The following is an 18,297-nucleotide window of genomic DNA, read 5'->3' as shown; positions in this document are numbered from 1 at the left end:
TATCATTACCATATTTCTCAAAATGATGGTTGCCACTGCATACACAGAATGCCAATGTGAAGTGAATGGTAAGGTGCAGTTTAGTTTAATGGTTCCTGCTATGGGAATTTAGATGCATGGAAGACTGGTGAATTTTGAGGTCTCTCTAACGATTGGTATGTGCAGCAGTACAATGCGCGCAATCATACTAAAAGGGAGTGTAACAAAACAAATGCTTGGTATCATTTTAAACTGAAGAGCAGCTGAAATAAAAAAAAATATATATATTTTTTTAAATGCTTTAAATGTATTTTAAATGCTTACTTGCAGTGTTTTTGCTTTAACCATATATTTTTTTATGCCCTTGAACTTGCTAGAATATTTGACTACTCCAAGAAGAGTAGTTTCTGTGGGAGCAGCAAAGGGGAAGACTATAGAGACTAGAGTGTCACTTGAGCAATAAGCTCTACGTCTGCTGGTATCACATCCAATATGGGGGCACCCAGCAGCAGTGTTGGGACTTTTGGAGGTCTACACAAAGCATGCTTTTACAGGTAAATATCATTAAAAGCACATACAACCTTACGGGAAGATCTTTGTTTAAATTAAATGGTCTTCTGACTGGGGCTCTGAGCCAAAGATCTTAATGGAGTTGCCTGATTTGTTGCAAACACCACCTCCTACTATTGCACGTTGTTGCAGCTTTTACTGCAAACACAATGAGATAACTGAAGCTGGGTGCGACTGCACACAGATGGAAATTTGTATGATTTAGCACAGTCTGGCCAAATTTCGATTGGTGTGTAGCCCTATTAGTAACGATCAGCTTCTATTGAGTAGGACTGCTGGAAAACCTTATTCAATCAGCAGCTGCAGCACTGATAACTGTATTCTGACATCGAGCAATCCCAACTGTCAGAATACAATGTCCAGGTGGGGAGGGAGGATTCCTGCATCCACCTTGCTTGTGTGGATGCAGGAATCAGTTAGTTCTTTTCATACAAGCCACAGGCTGAACAAAGAAAAGAAAAATGGTGTGTGTACCCAGCTTAAAAACACATTCTTTGCTCTCCACAGATCTGTCAGCGTTAATCTATCCATAACCAGAGTAGAGTAGAAAGCCTAAGTCCTTTAATAAAATGTACAGAATGCAAACGTAATCATAGAGACATCACATAAATAAAAAGTATTGGGTTTTCATACACTCCCTAAATACATTTTGCAGTACCCAAATGGTTGTATACCATAACAAGAGCTGGGGATATTCCCCTAGATAAGACACCCAAGCCAAGTCACCCTTTCAAACCAGGGTGCCATTTGTTAGAAGACCAGATAAAAGACCAAACATTTAATCACTATAGGGAAAAAAGACATCACAGAAAAAGTTCTAAAATGATAAGCACATACCTGCTGTTAAAGGCTTTTTGTATGGATAGCTATTATGTCCTGTGTGAGTGTTGAAAACCCTGCCAAAAGGCAGCCGTACTACTCCACAAAGGCTATCTGTATTAGTCCCAGTGTCTTCTCCATAGGAAAAGCGAGAGTTGCACCATGGAAGATGCTCAAACATTGCACTGGGGTGTAAAGAGCTCTGCGACACCAAGAGTTCTTCGCAGTGCTCTGGCTGTGACAACACTTCGTCTTTAGGGTACGTGGAAAAATCTGAATACCCATTATAAGGTAATCCACTTTGGCCATAAGAAATGTAGGTTCCATCCAATGAAGAAGCTAAATCCGGTGAGCCATAAAAGCAGACACAATCTGTGTGGCTACCTGGAACTGGCAAGTGATGAAGTTGCTGTACTGGAAAAGAAGGCTGCTGGAAGTCTTGTTTGGGAGTGGGAGACTTTTCACCTGGCCTTCCATACTCAGGCTTCATGGAAGCTTGTCCTCCCATTAATAAAGGCAGTCTGTGGTACAAAGGTACTGAGCCATCATGGCAGCTGGAAGACTGTTCCACATGAACACTCTCCTTTTTACCCAACGACCTTGTAGACTCTCGATGCTCTGGTTTCAGAAACCCAGTCTGATTAGATCCCCCTTGCAAGCTATGGTAGTCCTCCGTCTTCCTATGTAGTAAGTCTTTCTTAGGCTTGACACAATTCTTTTTGTGAGACCTTTTTGATTTCAGTTTGGACTTTGAGCAATTGCTGGAAGACTGTCCATCGTCTCCACAGGACTTGCTCCTTTGTTTCAAAGGATGACCTTTTTCATTTGTGAGCTTCAAAAAAGCCACCGCATTCAAACTTGCCAGTCTTTTTGGAGCAGGAGAATAAGATACTTCATTATCATCTCTCTTTAAAGTATCATCAAACACATCGTCTGATGAAGCTGACCTGTTGTTACGAGCTAAGCATCTCTGTTTGCTCTTTTTACCAAGAGGTGCATCGTCTGCCCTTTTTGGGGAAGTCCAGTGTACAGTGGCTTTGCCGTTCTCACCAGGTTTATTTAGATCTTTGTTAACTTTCCTGGAAGAATTATCCCTCATATCCCTCTCAAAAAGTAGATTATTTACTGCTTCAGCATTGAGAGAAGCTAGCCGTCGTTTCCGGGGTTCTTGGAAGTCCATTTTGGAAATAGATCCAGCAGATAGCCCCGTGAAAAGTTTCTCTTTTGGACTTATCCTTCGAGATTCTGAGGGCAAACCAGTATGAACTTTAAGAGTTCCAAATTCATCCACCCAGCAAGAAATATTTGGTGCTGTTCCACCCTGACTGTCCATCATACAAGAACCAGTCACATCCTCCAGTCTGGTGAGAACAACACTGCAGGTTTTCTTTTTCATGCTTGGGGAGAGCTGTCCATGAAGGTGGTATGACTTTCTAGAGTCCTGGTTAAGTATTCCTCTATTCTGAATACGTCCATGGCAGTTTAAATCCTTCAAAAAAGTTTGCCCTTTGTAACCCGTCTGTGTTCTATCCATTGTGAAGCTGTACAAGTCTCACACTTTGGTCTTCAGAAGCAAAACAGCGTTTCTGTTAAACTTCATAGAAACGATAATGCTCCTGGTTAAGCATGGTGGTTACTGCGTGTACCTGCAGACAAAAACATGAAATTGGTTAAAATCCATCCAAACACAAAATGCTTAGAGCTAGCTATTCTTTTACCATTTCTTCAAGAACTGTAGCTTTTTTTTTTTTTTTTTTAAAGAGAAGTGAGTGAGATCAGCTTACTGCAAGAAAATGTATAAATTGTTAAGGTTTTAAAAACCTTGTTTCATTTTATAAATTGCCATTATATATGTACATAGTGGCAGTCATATCTGGCCATTACATTTGCAGACTCTGCTTCCTGCTTAGTAATGTCATGAGATGACCCTCACTCCTACAGCCGTTTTTAGCAGGACAGCATTATTTCTATGTGGTCAGTCAAATGACCTGCCACTCTGCCTGTCCCAATGCTTGTTTCCTCTCTGATGGTGGCCAACAGGGGATGCATTTACAAATCCAATAAAACACTAAACAGCAAGCAAGTAAAAATCTTAATATGAAGTAAACTGTGGATAGAAACCTTTCCATAAGAAAGGGTCCACCACCTACAGGACATTAGCAAAAATGTTCTGTACAGTGCGGGAAGGTTAAAGGGATACATCCAAGGAGGGGTATCAGGGTCCACTCACCTAAAAGTATCAACCTATAACCCCAGGGTCTATGAATACCCAGCCTGAATACTGTACGATTAAGATAAAAAAACATTACTTTCAGGTGCTACAATAAATATAATAAATCAATAAAATAAAATGCACTATAGCTTCTCTTTAGATGAACACGAGAGCATATTTTAACAGGTATCTGCCATGTTAAAAACACTAGTATTGTACTATGGAACATGCAAAATCAAGATGCACTCTAGATCAATAAATACCAGAAAAAATGTCAAATAAAAAAAAGAAAGAAAGAAAAATAAAATAAATGAAAATCTCTCTCTCCTCTAACTTTACTACCTAGTGCCTATGACAAAAGCATAAAAAGCAATGCATGTACAAAAATCTTTCAATTACTAATGACCCAAAAAGTCCATGCAAAATGCTTTGGGTTCTGAAAAAGTATCACCATTGGTATTAGATGCATAAAAGGTATTCCATTAAATTAGTACTTTGTGGTCTGTCCAGTTAGTCTAGGGGTTAGAACGTGGTGTAACTCTGTTGACAAATCTCTGTACGTATGTGTATTTGCTGGTCTGTGGCAGCTGCTATCCACGCTACAGTGCTCCAGTTCCACCAGTCCTCCTCCTCTTCCGTGTTGTGAATTCCCTGGAAAGTCAGCGTGACTAATTAGAGAATCACAGGGCATTCTGTACACACCTGCTGGGCCTGCTATCCCAACCTTTATCTCCAGTCACAAAACCTTGGTCCTCTGTCACCGTGTGTCCTGTCATTTTGTGCCTGACCATTGTATGTCAGCAGTACAATACTACACAATAGTGACATTCTAGTATACACAGGGATCCTGGAGTAAGGTCCATCAGCTGTGCAGTAATCAAAAGTGCACATCTAGTGCCAAATATTTGGGAAAGCAGTGTCAACCAAGAACTGATAATACAGTTTAGATAACAAAACATGAGATAATTATAGAGCTGATTAAAATAAATTTAGGTTTACTCTGGTGATAACTGCCAAATTTCTGCATAACAAAGGCCACTGATGTGCCTTAATGATACCTGGACACAAAGGATAGATGCACAGAAGGCAAGATAGATGATCACCTCTGCCAATGTACAAAGTCAGCCAAGTGGCAGTAATGTCTGGCAAACGGTAAAGAAATTATCTGACGGTCTGTTTTTAAGAAGTCATGAGCTAGGATAAGCAGTACATCTTCTTGTATATAGACACCAAGTCCTGAGCCAAGATAAGGCGTACATCTTATAGTAGATGGGTCCAACATCCTGAGCCAAGACAAGCAGCACATTTTAATTGTATTTGGGCACCAAGTCCTGAGCTAAGACAAGCAAGGAATTTTACTGTATATGGGAACCAAGTCTTGAACTAGGACAAGCAGCACATTTTACTGTATATAGGCACCAAGTCCTGAGCCAAGACAAGCAACACATCTTATTGTATATGGGAACCAAGTCTTGAACTAAGACAAGCAGCACATTTTACTGTAAATGGGCACCAAGTCCTGAGCTAAGACAAGCAGCATATTTAGTTGTATACAGGCGCTATATGTCCAATGCTCAGACAGAATGACAGAAGTCTTTCAAGACTACAATGTGAAAAGGACAGATTTCAGTACCGATATGAAATCTGTTAGGGTCAGCAATCAGCCTGTAAGTTGCCATTTATGTCTTTTTTAGGCAATAACCATGTTTTGTTTATACTTATGTTCACCATGACTGTGAACAAAAAACAAAAAAAAAAAAATACAAAAACAAAAAAAACAAAAACAAAAAAACAAAAAACAAAAAACAAAAAACAGAAGAAGGAGGGGGGGTGGGGGGAACCAGGAACAAAACAGATGTACAGTGCCTTGAAGAAGTAGTCATACCCCTTGATTTTTTTCTATGTTTTGTCATTTTACAACCAAAAACATAAATGTATTTTATTGGGATGTTATGCGATAGACCAATACAAAAGTGGTACATAATTGTTAAGTGGAAAAAAATATTAAATGGTGTTCAATTTCTTTTTTTTACAAATAAGTATCTGAAAAGGGTGGCATGCTTTTGTATTCAGCCCCTTTACTCTGATACCCCCAACTAAAATCTAGTGGAGTCCACCTGTGTGCAATTTAATCTCAGTATAAATGCAGCTGTTTTGTGAAGCCCTCAGAGGTTTGTTAGAGAACCTTAGTGAACAAACCGCATCATGAAGCCCAAGGAACACACCAGACAGGTCAGGGATAAAGTTGTGGAGAAGTTTAAAGCCGGGTTAGATTATAAAAAATATCCCAAGCTGTGAACAACTCACAGAGCACTGTTTAATCCATCATCTGAAAATGGAAGGAGTATGGCGCAACTGCAAACTTACCAAGACATGGCTGTCCACCTAATCTGACAGGCTGGGCAAGGAGAGCATTAATCAGAGAAGCAGCCAAGATTCATGGTAACTCTGGAGGAGCTGCACAGATCCACAGCTCAGGTGGGAGAATCAGTCCACATGACAATTATTAGTCATGCACTCCACAAAACTGGCCTTTATGAAAACGTGGCAAGAACAAAGCCATTGTTGAAATAAGACCAAGTTCTCCCGTTTGCGAGAAGCCATGTGGGGGACACAGCAAAAATGTGGAAACGTGGTCTGGTCAGATGAGACCAAAATTGATCTTTTCGGCCTAAAAGCAAAACGCTATGTGTGGCGGAAAACTAAAACTGCACATCACCCTGAACACACCATCCCCACCATGAAACATGGTGGTGGCAACATGTTGTGGCAATGCTTTTCTTGAGCAGGGACAGGGCAGCTGGTCAGTTGATAGTAAGATGAATGGAGCCAAATACAGAGCAATCTTAGAAGAAAACCTTTTAGAGTCTGCAAAAAAGACTTGAGACTGGGGCAGAGGTTCACGTTACAGCAGGATGACTAAAACATACAGCCAGAGCTACAATGGAATGGTTTAGATCAAAGCATATTCATGTGTTAGAATGGCCCAGTCAAAGTCCAGACCTAAAACCAATTGAGAATCTGTGGCAAGACTTGAAAATTGCAGTTCACAGACACTCTCCATCCACTCTGACAAAGCTATTTTGCAAAGAAGAATGGGCAAAAACATCACTCTAGATGTGCAAAGCTGGTAGAGACATCCCCAAAAAGACTTGCAGCTGTAATTGCAGTGAAAGGCGGTTCTACAAAGTAATGACTGGGGGGGGCTGAATACAAATGCACACCACACTTTGCAAATATTTGTAAAAATTTGAAAACTGTGTGCGCTCTTATGGCACCGACCTCAGACCCTCCACTAACATGCATTAGCAAAAAAAAAAAAAAGGAAGGAGGACACAATGGGGCAAATTTATACCAATACGAATAAAGCAAAAACAAGCAGCAGTCAATTCCCTTTCGATTTTTATAGTTTTTGTGGGAAATCCCTCCCTTTCGGTTTTCTCCTTAAAGCAGAACTTCAGTTATTTTTTCATCTTTCCATCTATTAAATCTTCTGCCCTTGTGGTTTTCACTTTGGCTAGTAAAACTTTTTTCAGCCAATTAACACCTTATGCAGCCCACTTCCTGTTTGTCTGGGAAAAAGCCTAGGCTTATGACATCATGCACAGCTCTGTCTCTCACTCTCGTGAGAGTTTGCCAGGAAGGGGGGGGGGTGAGTCAATTGAAGGGCAGCTTTTTCTATATTACATAAAGATTTCTTTAGCAGATTTGTTTGCCCAGCGATAAAAATTCTGCCCTCAGCACTGCCCATCATTGAAATATCCACCCCCTTCATGTAAATATCCGTCCCTCACCTACATGAACGTGCCTCGGCAACACGAGACAACAGCTGATCTTAAACTCAGCTGTCCTGAGGCTCCGTTCTGCGCATGTGCTGAGCATGTGCTGAGCATGCACAGTTCCGGCCGGGCATTTTTTGATAGGGGGCACTTCTTGACAGAACACCGGCAAAGCAAGGGGGGGGGGGGGAGTGCATTGCAAAAATGAACGATATATTTCAGGTATGAATATTTCATACATAGTTACATTTGACCTGCTTGGACCATTGTAACTATGTATATACCATTCCTGCCCGGTGCCCCTTGAAGCTGGAAAGCACTGAAGTAGACACCACTGTTCCAAAGATCTCCACTTGCTTCCGGATTCCGTGCTGAGCAACCAGCTGCAGCATTCTGAACACAGGAAGGTTAGTCGTTTAGCATGGGCACCATTCAGAGAATGTTTTGTATTTTATATACAGTTATGTTGGTCCAATTCTTCAACCACTTGACCTCTGGAAGGTTTACCCCCCCCCCCCTTAATGACCAGGCCATTTTTTGCGATACAGCACTGTTTTTTTTAATCACTTCAATACCAGGCACTTATGCCTCTTCCTGCCCAGGACAGTTTTCAGCGCTGTCACACTGAGTACAATGTTGCATGACCGCGCATTTGTCATTCAAAATAAATTTTTATCATTTTCTTCCCACAAATAGAGCTTTCTTTTGGTGGTATTTCATCACCTCTGTGGATCTTTATTTTTTGCTTAACTAAAAAAGACCAATATTTTTTAAACTGATGGGCACCGACAGGTGGCACTGATGATGAGGTACTGATAAGTACTGACAGGTGTTAACTGCTGGGCAGTGATTGGCACTGCGGTGGGCAGTGATGGGCACTGGCAGAATTTATTGTTTTTATATTGCTGGGCACTGGTTGGCAGGTGATTTGTACACAAGGGGCTGTGCTGATAATCAATGTGCTGATTATCAGCACAGACCCCCCCTCTGACAGGGAGAGCCGCTGATCGGCTCTCCCTGTCAGCGCGAACCAAGGAATGCCATTTGTCAGCACCTCCTGGTTCACGCGATGATCAGTTGTGATTGATCACATGGTAAGAAGCCTCTGACAGGATCTTATCAGGATCAGAGATGTGGGGTTTCAGACTGACACGCCGCGCGCCGGCATGTTATCCTGCTGGACATCATATGACGCCCAGTCAGGATAACAGAGCCACTTCCCAGCCATCATCCTGCATACGGAGGGCGGGAAGTGGTTAATGGACATTTGTGTGGTTGTGCAACGCTGTAACCAAATACAATTTTTGTCCTTTTTTCCTCCCACAAACAGAACTTTCTTTTTGTGGTATTTGAACAAAAACATTATTATTATTAATATATATATATATACACACATACATATACATATATATATATATATATATATATATATATATACATATACACACACACACACACACAACTTTTTTTTGTTTGCTTTCCTGCTAAATGATAGGGGATCAAATACGGTACTTATTTCACTCATTAGAATGCAAATAAACTTTTTTTTAAAATTAGTTTTTCTGGATATTTTTGTTGGTATTCTGTTTCTCACAGTTAAAATAAATCTACCATTAAAATGATAGACTAATCATTTCTTTGTCAGTGGCCAAACAAAATCAGCAGGGATCAAACACTTTCTCTCCCCCCCCCCCCCCCACATACATATTATATTACTTTCTGCTATAAAACATATCCAATATTAAAAAAAAAAAAATTCATCAGTTTAGGCCAAGATGTATTCCGCTACATATTTTTGGTAAAAACAAAATCCCATTAAGCGTATATTGATTGGTTTGCGCAAAAGTTATAGCATCTACAAACTATGGATTATTTTTTTTTTTTTTTTTTTTTTTTTTTAGTAAATGGCAGCGATAAGCGAGGACTGCAATATTGCAGCGGACAAATTGCACACCTGACACTTATGACACTTTTTGGGGACCAGCGATATGAATACAGTGATCAATGCTAAAAAAAAAAAAAAAAAAAAAAAAAAGGATGCACATCACTGTACTAATGACACTGGCTGGGAAGGGGTTAACATCCGGGGGCAATCAAAAGGTCAACTGTGTGAAAGGTGCTTTGACCAGAAGACTTTGAGCAATGTCCCTGCTTTACCTTCTGACAGAACGACAATCTGCCTTGTTTACATAGGCAGACTGCCATTCTGCCTGTGCACTAATCGGCAATTGCCGATGGACATCGGGTCTGTGGTACCCGCTGCTGATCTCACACACACTGCGGGAGCGGGTCACTGGTGGCACACGTGCGCACCCCAGACCCGAAAGTGTCAGATCACATACTAGGTATGCGACTTGGCACAGACCGGCCACATTATATGTACAGTGAGCGGTCTGCAAGTGGTTAACTACATCCAGATTTTTATACAAAATGATAAAGTCAGTAAAGTCTAAATTGATCAGTTTAAAAGCAGGAGAAGTACAGCCAAAGCTCATTTGGTGGTACTTCTGTGGATCACAGGAGTGAAGTTCGTTCTGCACTCCTGTGACCCAATTTCAGCAGACAGTGGGCTGAAGCCCTCTGTCGGCTGCTGCCACAGAGCCGGTCCAGGCTCAGGCAAGAAGACTCAGAATCCACCCACGTCTGAATTGGCACCAGGCTCAGCCCATCAGTGAGCCGTTGAGAGGTTGGGCAAGTTACTCCCGCCCCCTCCACAGCCCAGCACTCCATGGGGGGGCAGAGCAGACAGCGGTGACTGACAGTCACCAGCTCTCTGCGCAGGGAGCTCTGAGAACTGAGCGGTCGGTGGTGTTTGAACGCTCAGTTCTCAGTCTTAGAGCCAGCGGGGGGACAGATGCAGCATGGGATCGATGCTTCCTCCACCTAGGTAAGTATGACTCTTAATAAGCATCATGGCATCACAATAGCAAAAGTTTATTTTGGAAGTTCTCATCATCCTAAAGCAATCACCACATTAAAAGATTCCTATGCAACACTTTAGAATATGAAGTTGACAAAGCTCCAGGATTATTATATCGCTCTGTATTAATTAGATGGGCTTCAAGCAGCTTAGGATAGACTCTCATTTTATCCTAGATTACATTTCTTAAACTGTGTGCTTATCTACTGCCGCAGATCCACCCTGTTAAACCCATTGTACTGTGCCACAAGAATTTCAATAAAAAAAAGAAGATCTGATGATTCCCCCCTCCACACATTCAATGTGGATGGGGGAATCACTCCCGCTGTGCCATTGTATTGTGCCAGCAGGGAGGGTTTCCCGCCAGCAGATTACAATGTTTAGTGTTTTCGGCTTGATTGGGAAAAAAACAAAACAAAAAACACAAACTGGTTGTACACAACTCGACTGCTAGAACACAATGGCGCCACAGGAGGAATTCCCCCATCAACAGCGACTGTACGATTTTCTTTCCCGCAACCAAAATCGCTTCATCTATGACCAACAATTGTTCATCTGAGAAAATTTTTCCATCCTGCTCCTTCAAACTGCCACTATAGTTGAAGTGTAATATTGATTTTACACCAGAAAACTGAAAAAACACTATTAAAAATTTTGAACAAAATTGTACTTGTGTATTGCCAGCTTTAGACAGTGTTTAAAAGTACAGGCGTTTTTATTGCAAGATGTTTGTCTCTGTGATAACAAATTATGGATTTCCCATCACAATTGTTTTGGAGAAAATAGTCATCAGGAAAAATCGTGGAGGTTACTCTCCCCAACACAGACTGCAATAAAAACCGACGGGGGTTCTAAGCCTTCCACATTTGATACAAAAAAAGTTCTGAAAAAGTAGAACCGATATACAGTTGAGCTCAAAGTTTGCACACCTAGCTCTCACATGTATGCCCCAAGCAGGGCACCGAGCGATGAGGAGGTAGAAAAGAACAGTCAAAAGACCTGCGAAACAAATTAATGGAACTTTATGAAGATAGAAAAGGATATAAAGATACCCAAAGCCTTAAATATGCCAGTCAGAACGGCTTAACCCCTTATTAAGAAGTAGAAAATTCGGGGCTCTTTTAATACCAAGCCAGGGTCAGTTAGACCAAGAAAGACTGCAGCCACAACTGGGGGAAGAATTGCTCAGGATACAAAGAAAAACCCACAGGTAACTGCAGGAGAAATACAGGCTGCTCTCCAAAAAGATGGTGTGGTTGTTTTTAAGGAGCACAATTCAACAATACTTGAACAAAAAGAGCTGCATGGTTGAGCTGCCAGAAGGAAGCCTTTACTGCGCCAATGTCACAAAAAAAGCCAATGAGGCATGTCAAGGTGTTGTTGGGCATATTGTAACCAGGCTTTTTTGTGGAACTTGTACAGTAAAGGCTTATTTCTGGCAACTTGACCATGCAGCCCCTTTTTGTTCATCGTATTGTGCGCCTTAAAAACAACCACACCATCTTTTTCCAGAGCAGCCTGTATTTCTGAGGTTACCTGTGGGTTTTTCTTTGTATCCCGAACAATTCCTGTGGAAGTTGTGGCTGAAACCTCTTGATCTACCTGACCTTAGCTTGGTATCAAAAGATCCCCAAATTTTCCACTTCTTAATAAGGGATTAAACAGTACTGACTGGCATATTCAAGGCTTTGGATATCTTTTTATATGCTTTTTCATGTTTGTAAAGTTTCATTACCTTGTTACGCAGGTCTTTTGACTGTTCTTTTCTGCTCCCCATGGCTTAGTATGTAGCCTGCTTAGTGCATCCATGCGAGAGCTAACAAACTCATTGACTATTTATACACAGACACTAATTGCGATTTAAAAAGCCACAAATGTGGGAAATTAACTTTTAATAGCCATTTTAACCTGTGTGTGACACTTTCTGTGTCTGTAGCAAGGCCAAACATTCCAGGGTATGTAAATTTTTCATCAGGGCCATTTGGGCGATTTCTGTTGTCATTATGATTTTAAAAGAAGTAAAAAAAAAAACTATGTGATAATAAATGGCTTCATGTGATCACTATCCTTGAATAAGACATTTTTTGGCATAATTTTCAATATAAATGCCAAAATGTCACAATTTCTGCCAGGGTGTGCAAACTTTTGAGCACAACTGTACATTATAGATCAGTATTCAATGAAAGTGGAGGTTTCCATTTTAAAGCTGAAGCAATGCCACTTATGTCCACTAGAGGTCATAAGACAACTTCTCAAGTAGTGGCAGCCCCGAGTAAATACAATGTAAATTTGTTCAAGAATTTCAACAAAATATTCCTTGTTTTTTTATAACACACAAAATATTTGACAAAAAAGAGAACCTGCCATGAAGCTAAAACTAGATGACAACCTTTACCAGTCTTAGAAGCCAAAAGCTAGCCCACCAGCGGTAAAGTTTAACTGATTAAGAAGGACCACTTAAGAGGCAACCCAAATCCCTGCATCAAATGCACTTCTGAGAAGCACATATTCACTGTTCATAGGGATTAAACGCTTAGCCTCGGTTCACACCAGAGGCGGCACGACTTGCAGGTCGCCTCAACGAGGCGACCTGCACACGACTGCCCGGGCGACTTGCAAAACGACTTCTGTATAGAAGTCTATGCAAGTCGCCCCAAGTCGCCCCCAAAGTCGTACAGGAACCTTTTTCTAAGTCGGAGCGACTTGCGTCGCTCCCCTTAGAACGGTTCCATTGTACTGAACGGGACGCTACTCGTCAGGCGACCTAGGTCGCCTGACAAGTCGTCCTAGTGTGAACCGAGCCTTAAGAGCATTTTGTTAGCCCAAAAAAGGCAATTTGTCTGTCGCTAAAACAAGTCTTACTAAATTATTTTGGGGTGTACAGTCTATCCAATTTGTGTGATTACTTTAAAGGGCAAGTTCACCTTTGTACACACTTTTTCCCCCTTCTAAATTCCAGCTCCCCTATGCACCAATATAGCATTTGTGTACCTTTTTTGCAAAAATATCAAAACTTTCCATTAAATCTACAGTCACTTACTTTTCTTGTCTAAATCCACGTTTCCAGACATTTCCATTAGTAATGTGTTCTTCCTTACAGACTGTAGGCCATGACACAGGAAGGAGTTGACCAGCTGATCTCATTAGCACACACCCTGCATCACCCACCCACCCATCCATTCCCAGGTGCAAGTTTTTTAAATGAAATCAATCAGTGATCACCCTTCTCACTAAATACACAATCAGATTGCATAGTGTATGGCCATCTTTATACAAGTACATAGGAGGGAATGGACCAAAACACTCAGCTGTCAGGCCCTGTTCACATCTCTACATACCGGGAACTCACATTCCCAAATGTGTTTTTTTTTTTACTGTGCGTTTTGCCTCTCATTTTTTTACATAGCGCAACTAGTAATTTTAGATGTTTAACCCCTTCCCGCCGACCGTACGCAGATATGCGTACTCGGCTTTCCGGGGTTATACCGGGATGATGCCCGCAGCTGCAGGCATCATCCCGGTACCGTTGTTTACAGCGGGCGATCGGCTACCCGTGTATAACAACCGATGCGGCTAAAAGCCGCTCGGTTGTTATACCGGAGGAGCGGGAGGGGACATCCCCTCCCACCGCCTTCCGCCGCTGTTACCGGGCCTCCCGTGCGATCGGGAGGCTCGGTGTCCAATCGGGTACCTTCGGCGGCTGGGGGCGGGCTGGAACGAAGCTGTGAGTGGCTTCGTTCCAGCCTTCTCGTTGTAAACGCGGAAGCGACGTCATGACGTCACTTCCCGTTTACTCGGCTGCCAATGGCGCCGAATTTAAAAAAGTACACAGTATTCAGAATCGCCGCTTTCGGTGATCTGAATACTTTGAAGTGTAAAAGGAGGGATGGGGGGGTCTTTTAGACCCCCCATCCCTCCATAAAGAGTACCTGTCACCACCTAAGCCCTCATGCACACAGGCTGTTAAAAAAACGTTATGAAAACGCCAGTATCTTTGCAGTGATTTTTTAAACTTTTTTCAGCGTTTTTGCAATAGCGTTTTTTAGCGTTTTTCCGCGTTAGCGTTTTTGAGCGTTTTTTTTTTTTCAAATTTTTTTTTTTTTTTTTTTTTCAATGGATCAAAAACGCTAAAAAACGTTGGTGAATGACGTTTTTGAGCGTTTTTCAGCGTTAGAGCGTTTTTACAGCTGAAAAACGTCTCTCAGAACCCACTGGTCCTGGGTTTTTTTTACAGCTTAAAAACGCCTATGCCACTTGCAGCTCAAAAACGCCTAGGTGGGCATGAAGCCATAGACTAACATAGACAGGCCTTTTTAAGCTGCAAAAAAAGCTCAAAAAAGCAGCTGTAAAAACGTCCGTGTGCATGAGGACTTACTGTCACAAGGGATGTTTACATTCCTTGACAGCAATAAAAGTAAAAAAAAAAATTTTTTTTTAAAACAAAATTTATAAAGTAAAAAAATAAAATAAATATAAAAAAAAAAATTTTTTTTAAAGTGCCCCTGTCCCCGCGAGCTCGCGCAGCGAAGAAAATGCATACGGAAGTCGCGCCCGCATATGTAAACGGTGTTCAAACCACACATGTGAGGTATCGCCGCGATCGTCAGAGCGATAGCAATAATTCTAGCCCTAGACCTCCTCTGTAACTCAAACCTGGTAACCGTAAAAAAATTTTAAAGCGTCGCCTATGGAAATTCATAGGTACCATAGTTTGTCGCCATTCCATGAGTGCGTGCAATTATAAAGGGTGACATGTTTGGTATCTATTTACTCGGCGTAACATCATCTTTCACATTATACAAAAAAATTGGGGTAACTTTACTGTTTGGATTTTTTAAAATTCATGAAAGTGTCCCTTTTCCAAAAATTTGCGTTTAAAACACCGCTGCACAAATACCGTGTGATAAAAAATATTGCAACAATCGCCATTTTATTCTCTAGATTCTCTGCTAAAACCAAATTTCAAAAATAGGCTTAGTCATGAAAGGGATAAACATGGCCACACACTATACAATCTGACTGTATATTGTGTATTTAGTGAGAAGGGTGATCACTGATTAATGGCATTTCATTTTAAAAACTTGCACCTGGGAATGGATGAGTGGATGATGCAGGGTGTGTGCTAATGAGATCAGCTGGTCAACTCCTTCCTGTGTCATGACCTACAGTCTGTAAGGAAGAAAGCAAAGGCTCGTTCGTGCCGTTGCTTCAGCTGACATGCGGCTCCCGTGCGCGAGTGATGTCATCGCGGCTGTGCCCAATCACAGCGCCGGAGCCCGCGATGCATGGAACTAACTCCGGGAGACATGTTGCCGGCCAAAGAAGTGTACCGGGACCCACTGCAGGGGCTTTGATTTAAGGGAAGTATATCATAATGAGCTAGCATGTTATGCATACTAGCTCATTATGCTTTCGTCTTGCAGGTTTTTTGTTTTTTCCTCCCCGTGGGTTTACAACCACTTTAAGAACTCCAGTCCAATGAACGGGATACCATAATATCGCATTATCAGGGTGTAGATTTAAATTATGAGGAAATAACATGGACTGCAGGTACACTTTCCGGGCACCTTTTTTTTTTTTATATCATACTGTAGAGTATAAGATTTCCTATCATTTGAGCAAAGTCTTGCCACACAGAGTTAATCCATCTCTGAGCAATCCTCTTATTGTTCAGTGAGAAAAACCTTGACAAACAGAGAAAAACTTTGTCAAATCCTCCCCTTGCTGTGAGTGACAGTCTAAGACACAGGCATTATTTTTTAATTCCCTCCCCCACTCCTTTCTTCAGCAGCTCTGCAAGGATTGGCTGTTATACACCTCAGCATGATTTGGCATCCTGAAGTCATGTGTTACTTTCCTGCCTTTTCATGTTAGAGATCATAGCAGAAGTTCAGTGTAAGAAATACACAGGAGAAAATGCATATTGACAAGAGGAGTGTAGAGGTGGGCGGGGAGTCTACTGACATCACGACTCCACCCACCGAGCTCCAGACAACAGACACACCCACAGAATCTGTAGTTTTTCGGGTCTAATAACAGACAGAGGGGAGACATTTGACAGGTAAAGATACATGCAGGAGGCATGTATATCCTTATAGATAACCCCTATGGCAGTAGTTTAGAAAGGATGACATTGGGTTTACATCCACTTTAAAGGTGGTTGTAAACCCTCACATATACCTAGTGAAGGGACTATCCTCAGGTGATGCACAGAAATAAAACAAATTCTGCTTACACAAGTTGTATCTCTCTAGCTGCAGTTTTTTTATTATCTACATCCGCTGATTAAGCTTTTCTGAGAGTTCAGAAAAAAAAAAAGGGGGGGCAGATAGCTGAAGTTACACTCTGCAGAGCTCAGTGAGGAGAGGTCTGAGAGCTGATATGTGGGAAGAGACGCTCCTCCACTTCCATCCAGCAGGCGCTCTTCCTTTCCTACGTGATCATTCCCCACCACTTCCATCCAGCAGGAACTCTCCTTCCCCACCACTTCCATCCAGCAGGAACTCTCCTTCCCCACCACTTCCATCCAGCAGGAACTCTCTTTCCCCACCACTTCCATCCAGCTGGAACTCTCCTTCCCACCACTTCCATCCAGCAGGAACTCTCCTTCCCCCACCACTTCCATCCAGCAGGAACTCTCCTTCCCCACCACTTCCATCCAGCAGGAACTCTTCTTCCCTATGTGATCATTCTCCTACACACAGTGTGTCCTCTTCAGTGCTATGCGGAGAAAACTCAGAAAGACACCACATTATGTTCTGCATTTTATGAAATGTAAATTGTGGAGTACTTACTGTGAGGTCCTACAGAGAGCACACAGCAATGTTAGCTTCACTTAAATTTATTCTTTAGTATGCATGGGGTCCATACCCTCAGTTTGTTTTAAAATTGCTGTCATGACTTCTGCAAATTACAAGTTAGGTGTTTTCTCAGTAAAATCATAGAAAAGATTTTCTATGAAAATCAAATGCCTTTATTACAGCTAAATACAATTGTATTCCAATACAAACACAAATCTACAGTCAGGTTGAGGAAAAAAAAAAAAAACACAAGTCCATCTAGTTCAACCAATCTACTCACAGATTAAGTGGGAGGTCCACCTTCAGGAAGATATTTCAAAAATTCCCATATGCATATCCTTAATTCTCTGAATAGTACATACCAGTGCTCCTCCTGTGGTAAATGGTGTACTTTCTCCTATTACAGATGGAGCTGATGAGGGGCATCTCTATAAAAATCACCGGACTCTCATTTCCCTCCATCCTGCCTTGAGCTCAGCTAAGAAGGGCACCACGCACATGTGGAGTATGAACAGCCGATACGCAGCAATGGTTGAAGAGCTATGAGAGTCAACTACACATTCTGAAAAGCTCAAACCAGCTGCTAGGCTTACTGTAATGTTAAGACGGTTCTGGAAATACCAGTGGATTTAGTGTGTAATGGGAGGCTGTGCACCATTTACAATAGTAGGAGCACTTGTGTGTACTCTTCAGAGAATTCAGAATTGTAAAGGTGGACTTTTGGAGGTGAACTTACACTTAACAATTCCTAATCCCAATAGAGGTTTCTTGAGCTGTGGCAGAAACACATTCCATTTAATGGGGTCTGAATGGTTCCAGGGCCAATGCCACTTGGCAGAGCAAGCTTGCAGGACACTCTAGCCGGGTACAAACGAATGTCGGGAGATATTTGAAGATTCAAAAAAAAAAAAAAAAAAAGATAAATAAATAAAACCCCGACCGACAATTCAGCCATGTGTACATCAGTCTGTCCAAAAGAAGCCGGCCGCTTGCATAGTTGAACGTGACATGGTTGTTGGTGCCAGACAGGCTGGTCTGAGTATTTCAAAAGCTGCTTATCTACTGGGATTTTCATGCACAGCCATCTCTAGGGTTTACAGAGAATGGTCTGAAAAAGAGAAAATATCCAGTGAGCGGCAGTTGTGTGGACGAAAATGCCTTGTTGATGTCAGCAGAGAGTGAGCAAACTGGTTTGAGATACTAAAAAGGCAACTGTAA

The 18,297-nt window shown here is 41.7% G+C and overlaps 1 protein-coding gene across 3 annotated transcripts in view; it reads right to left on the bottom strand.

Moving 5' to 3' along the window:
• Positions 1 to 18,297, bottom strand: part of BAHD1 (bromo adjacent homology domain containing 1) — a 303,162-nt gene that overhangs the window by 90,870 nt on the left and 193,995 nt on the right. For all 3 annotated transcript variants that reach the window (XR_012237057.1, XM_073609222.1, XM_073609221.1), the window contains exon 2: positions 1,387 to 3,014. Coding sequence is in view for 2 of the 3 variants with exons in the window: in XM_073609222.1 (XP_073465323.1) it covers positions 1,387 to 2,902 (1,516 nt within the window). In the remaining variant the exon portion in view is untranslated. The remainder of the gene's footprint in view (positions 1 to 1,386; positions 3,015 to 18,297) is intronic.

Source organism: Aquarana catesbeiana, linkage group LG13 (genome assembly GCF_042186555.1).
Source record: "Aquarana catesbeiana isolate 2022-GZ linkage group LG13, ASM4218655v1, whole genome shotgun sequence".
In the NCBI taxonomy this organism is placed as follows: Eukaryota; Metazoa; Chordata; class Amphibia; order Anura; family Ranidae; genus Aquarana; species Aquarana catesbeiana.
Note: the sequence above shows the minus strand (reverse complement) of the source record. Positions and strands in the feature narration are given on the sequence as shown.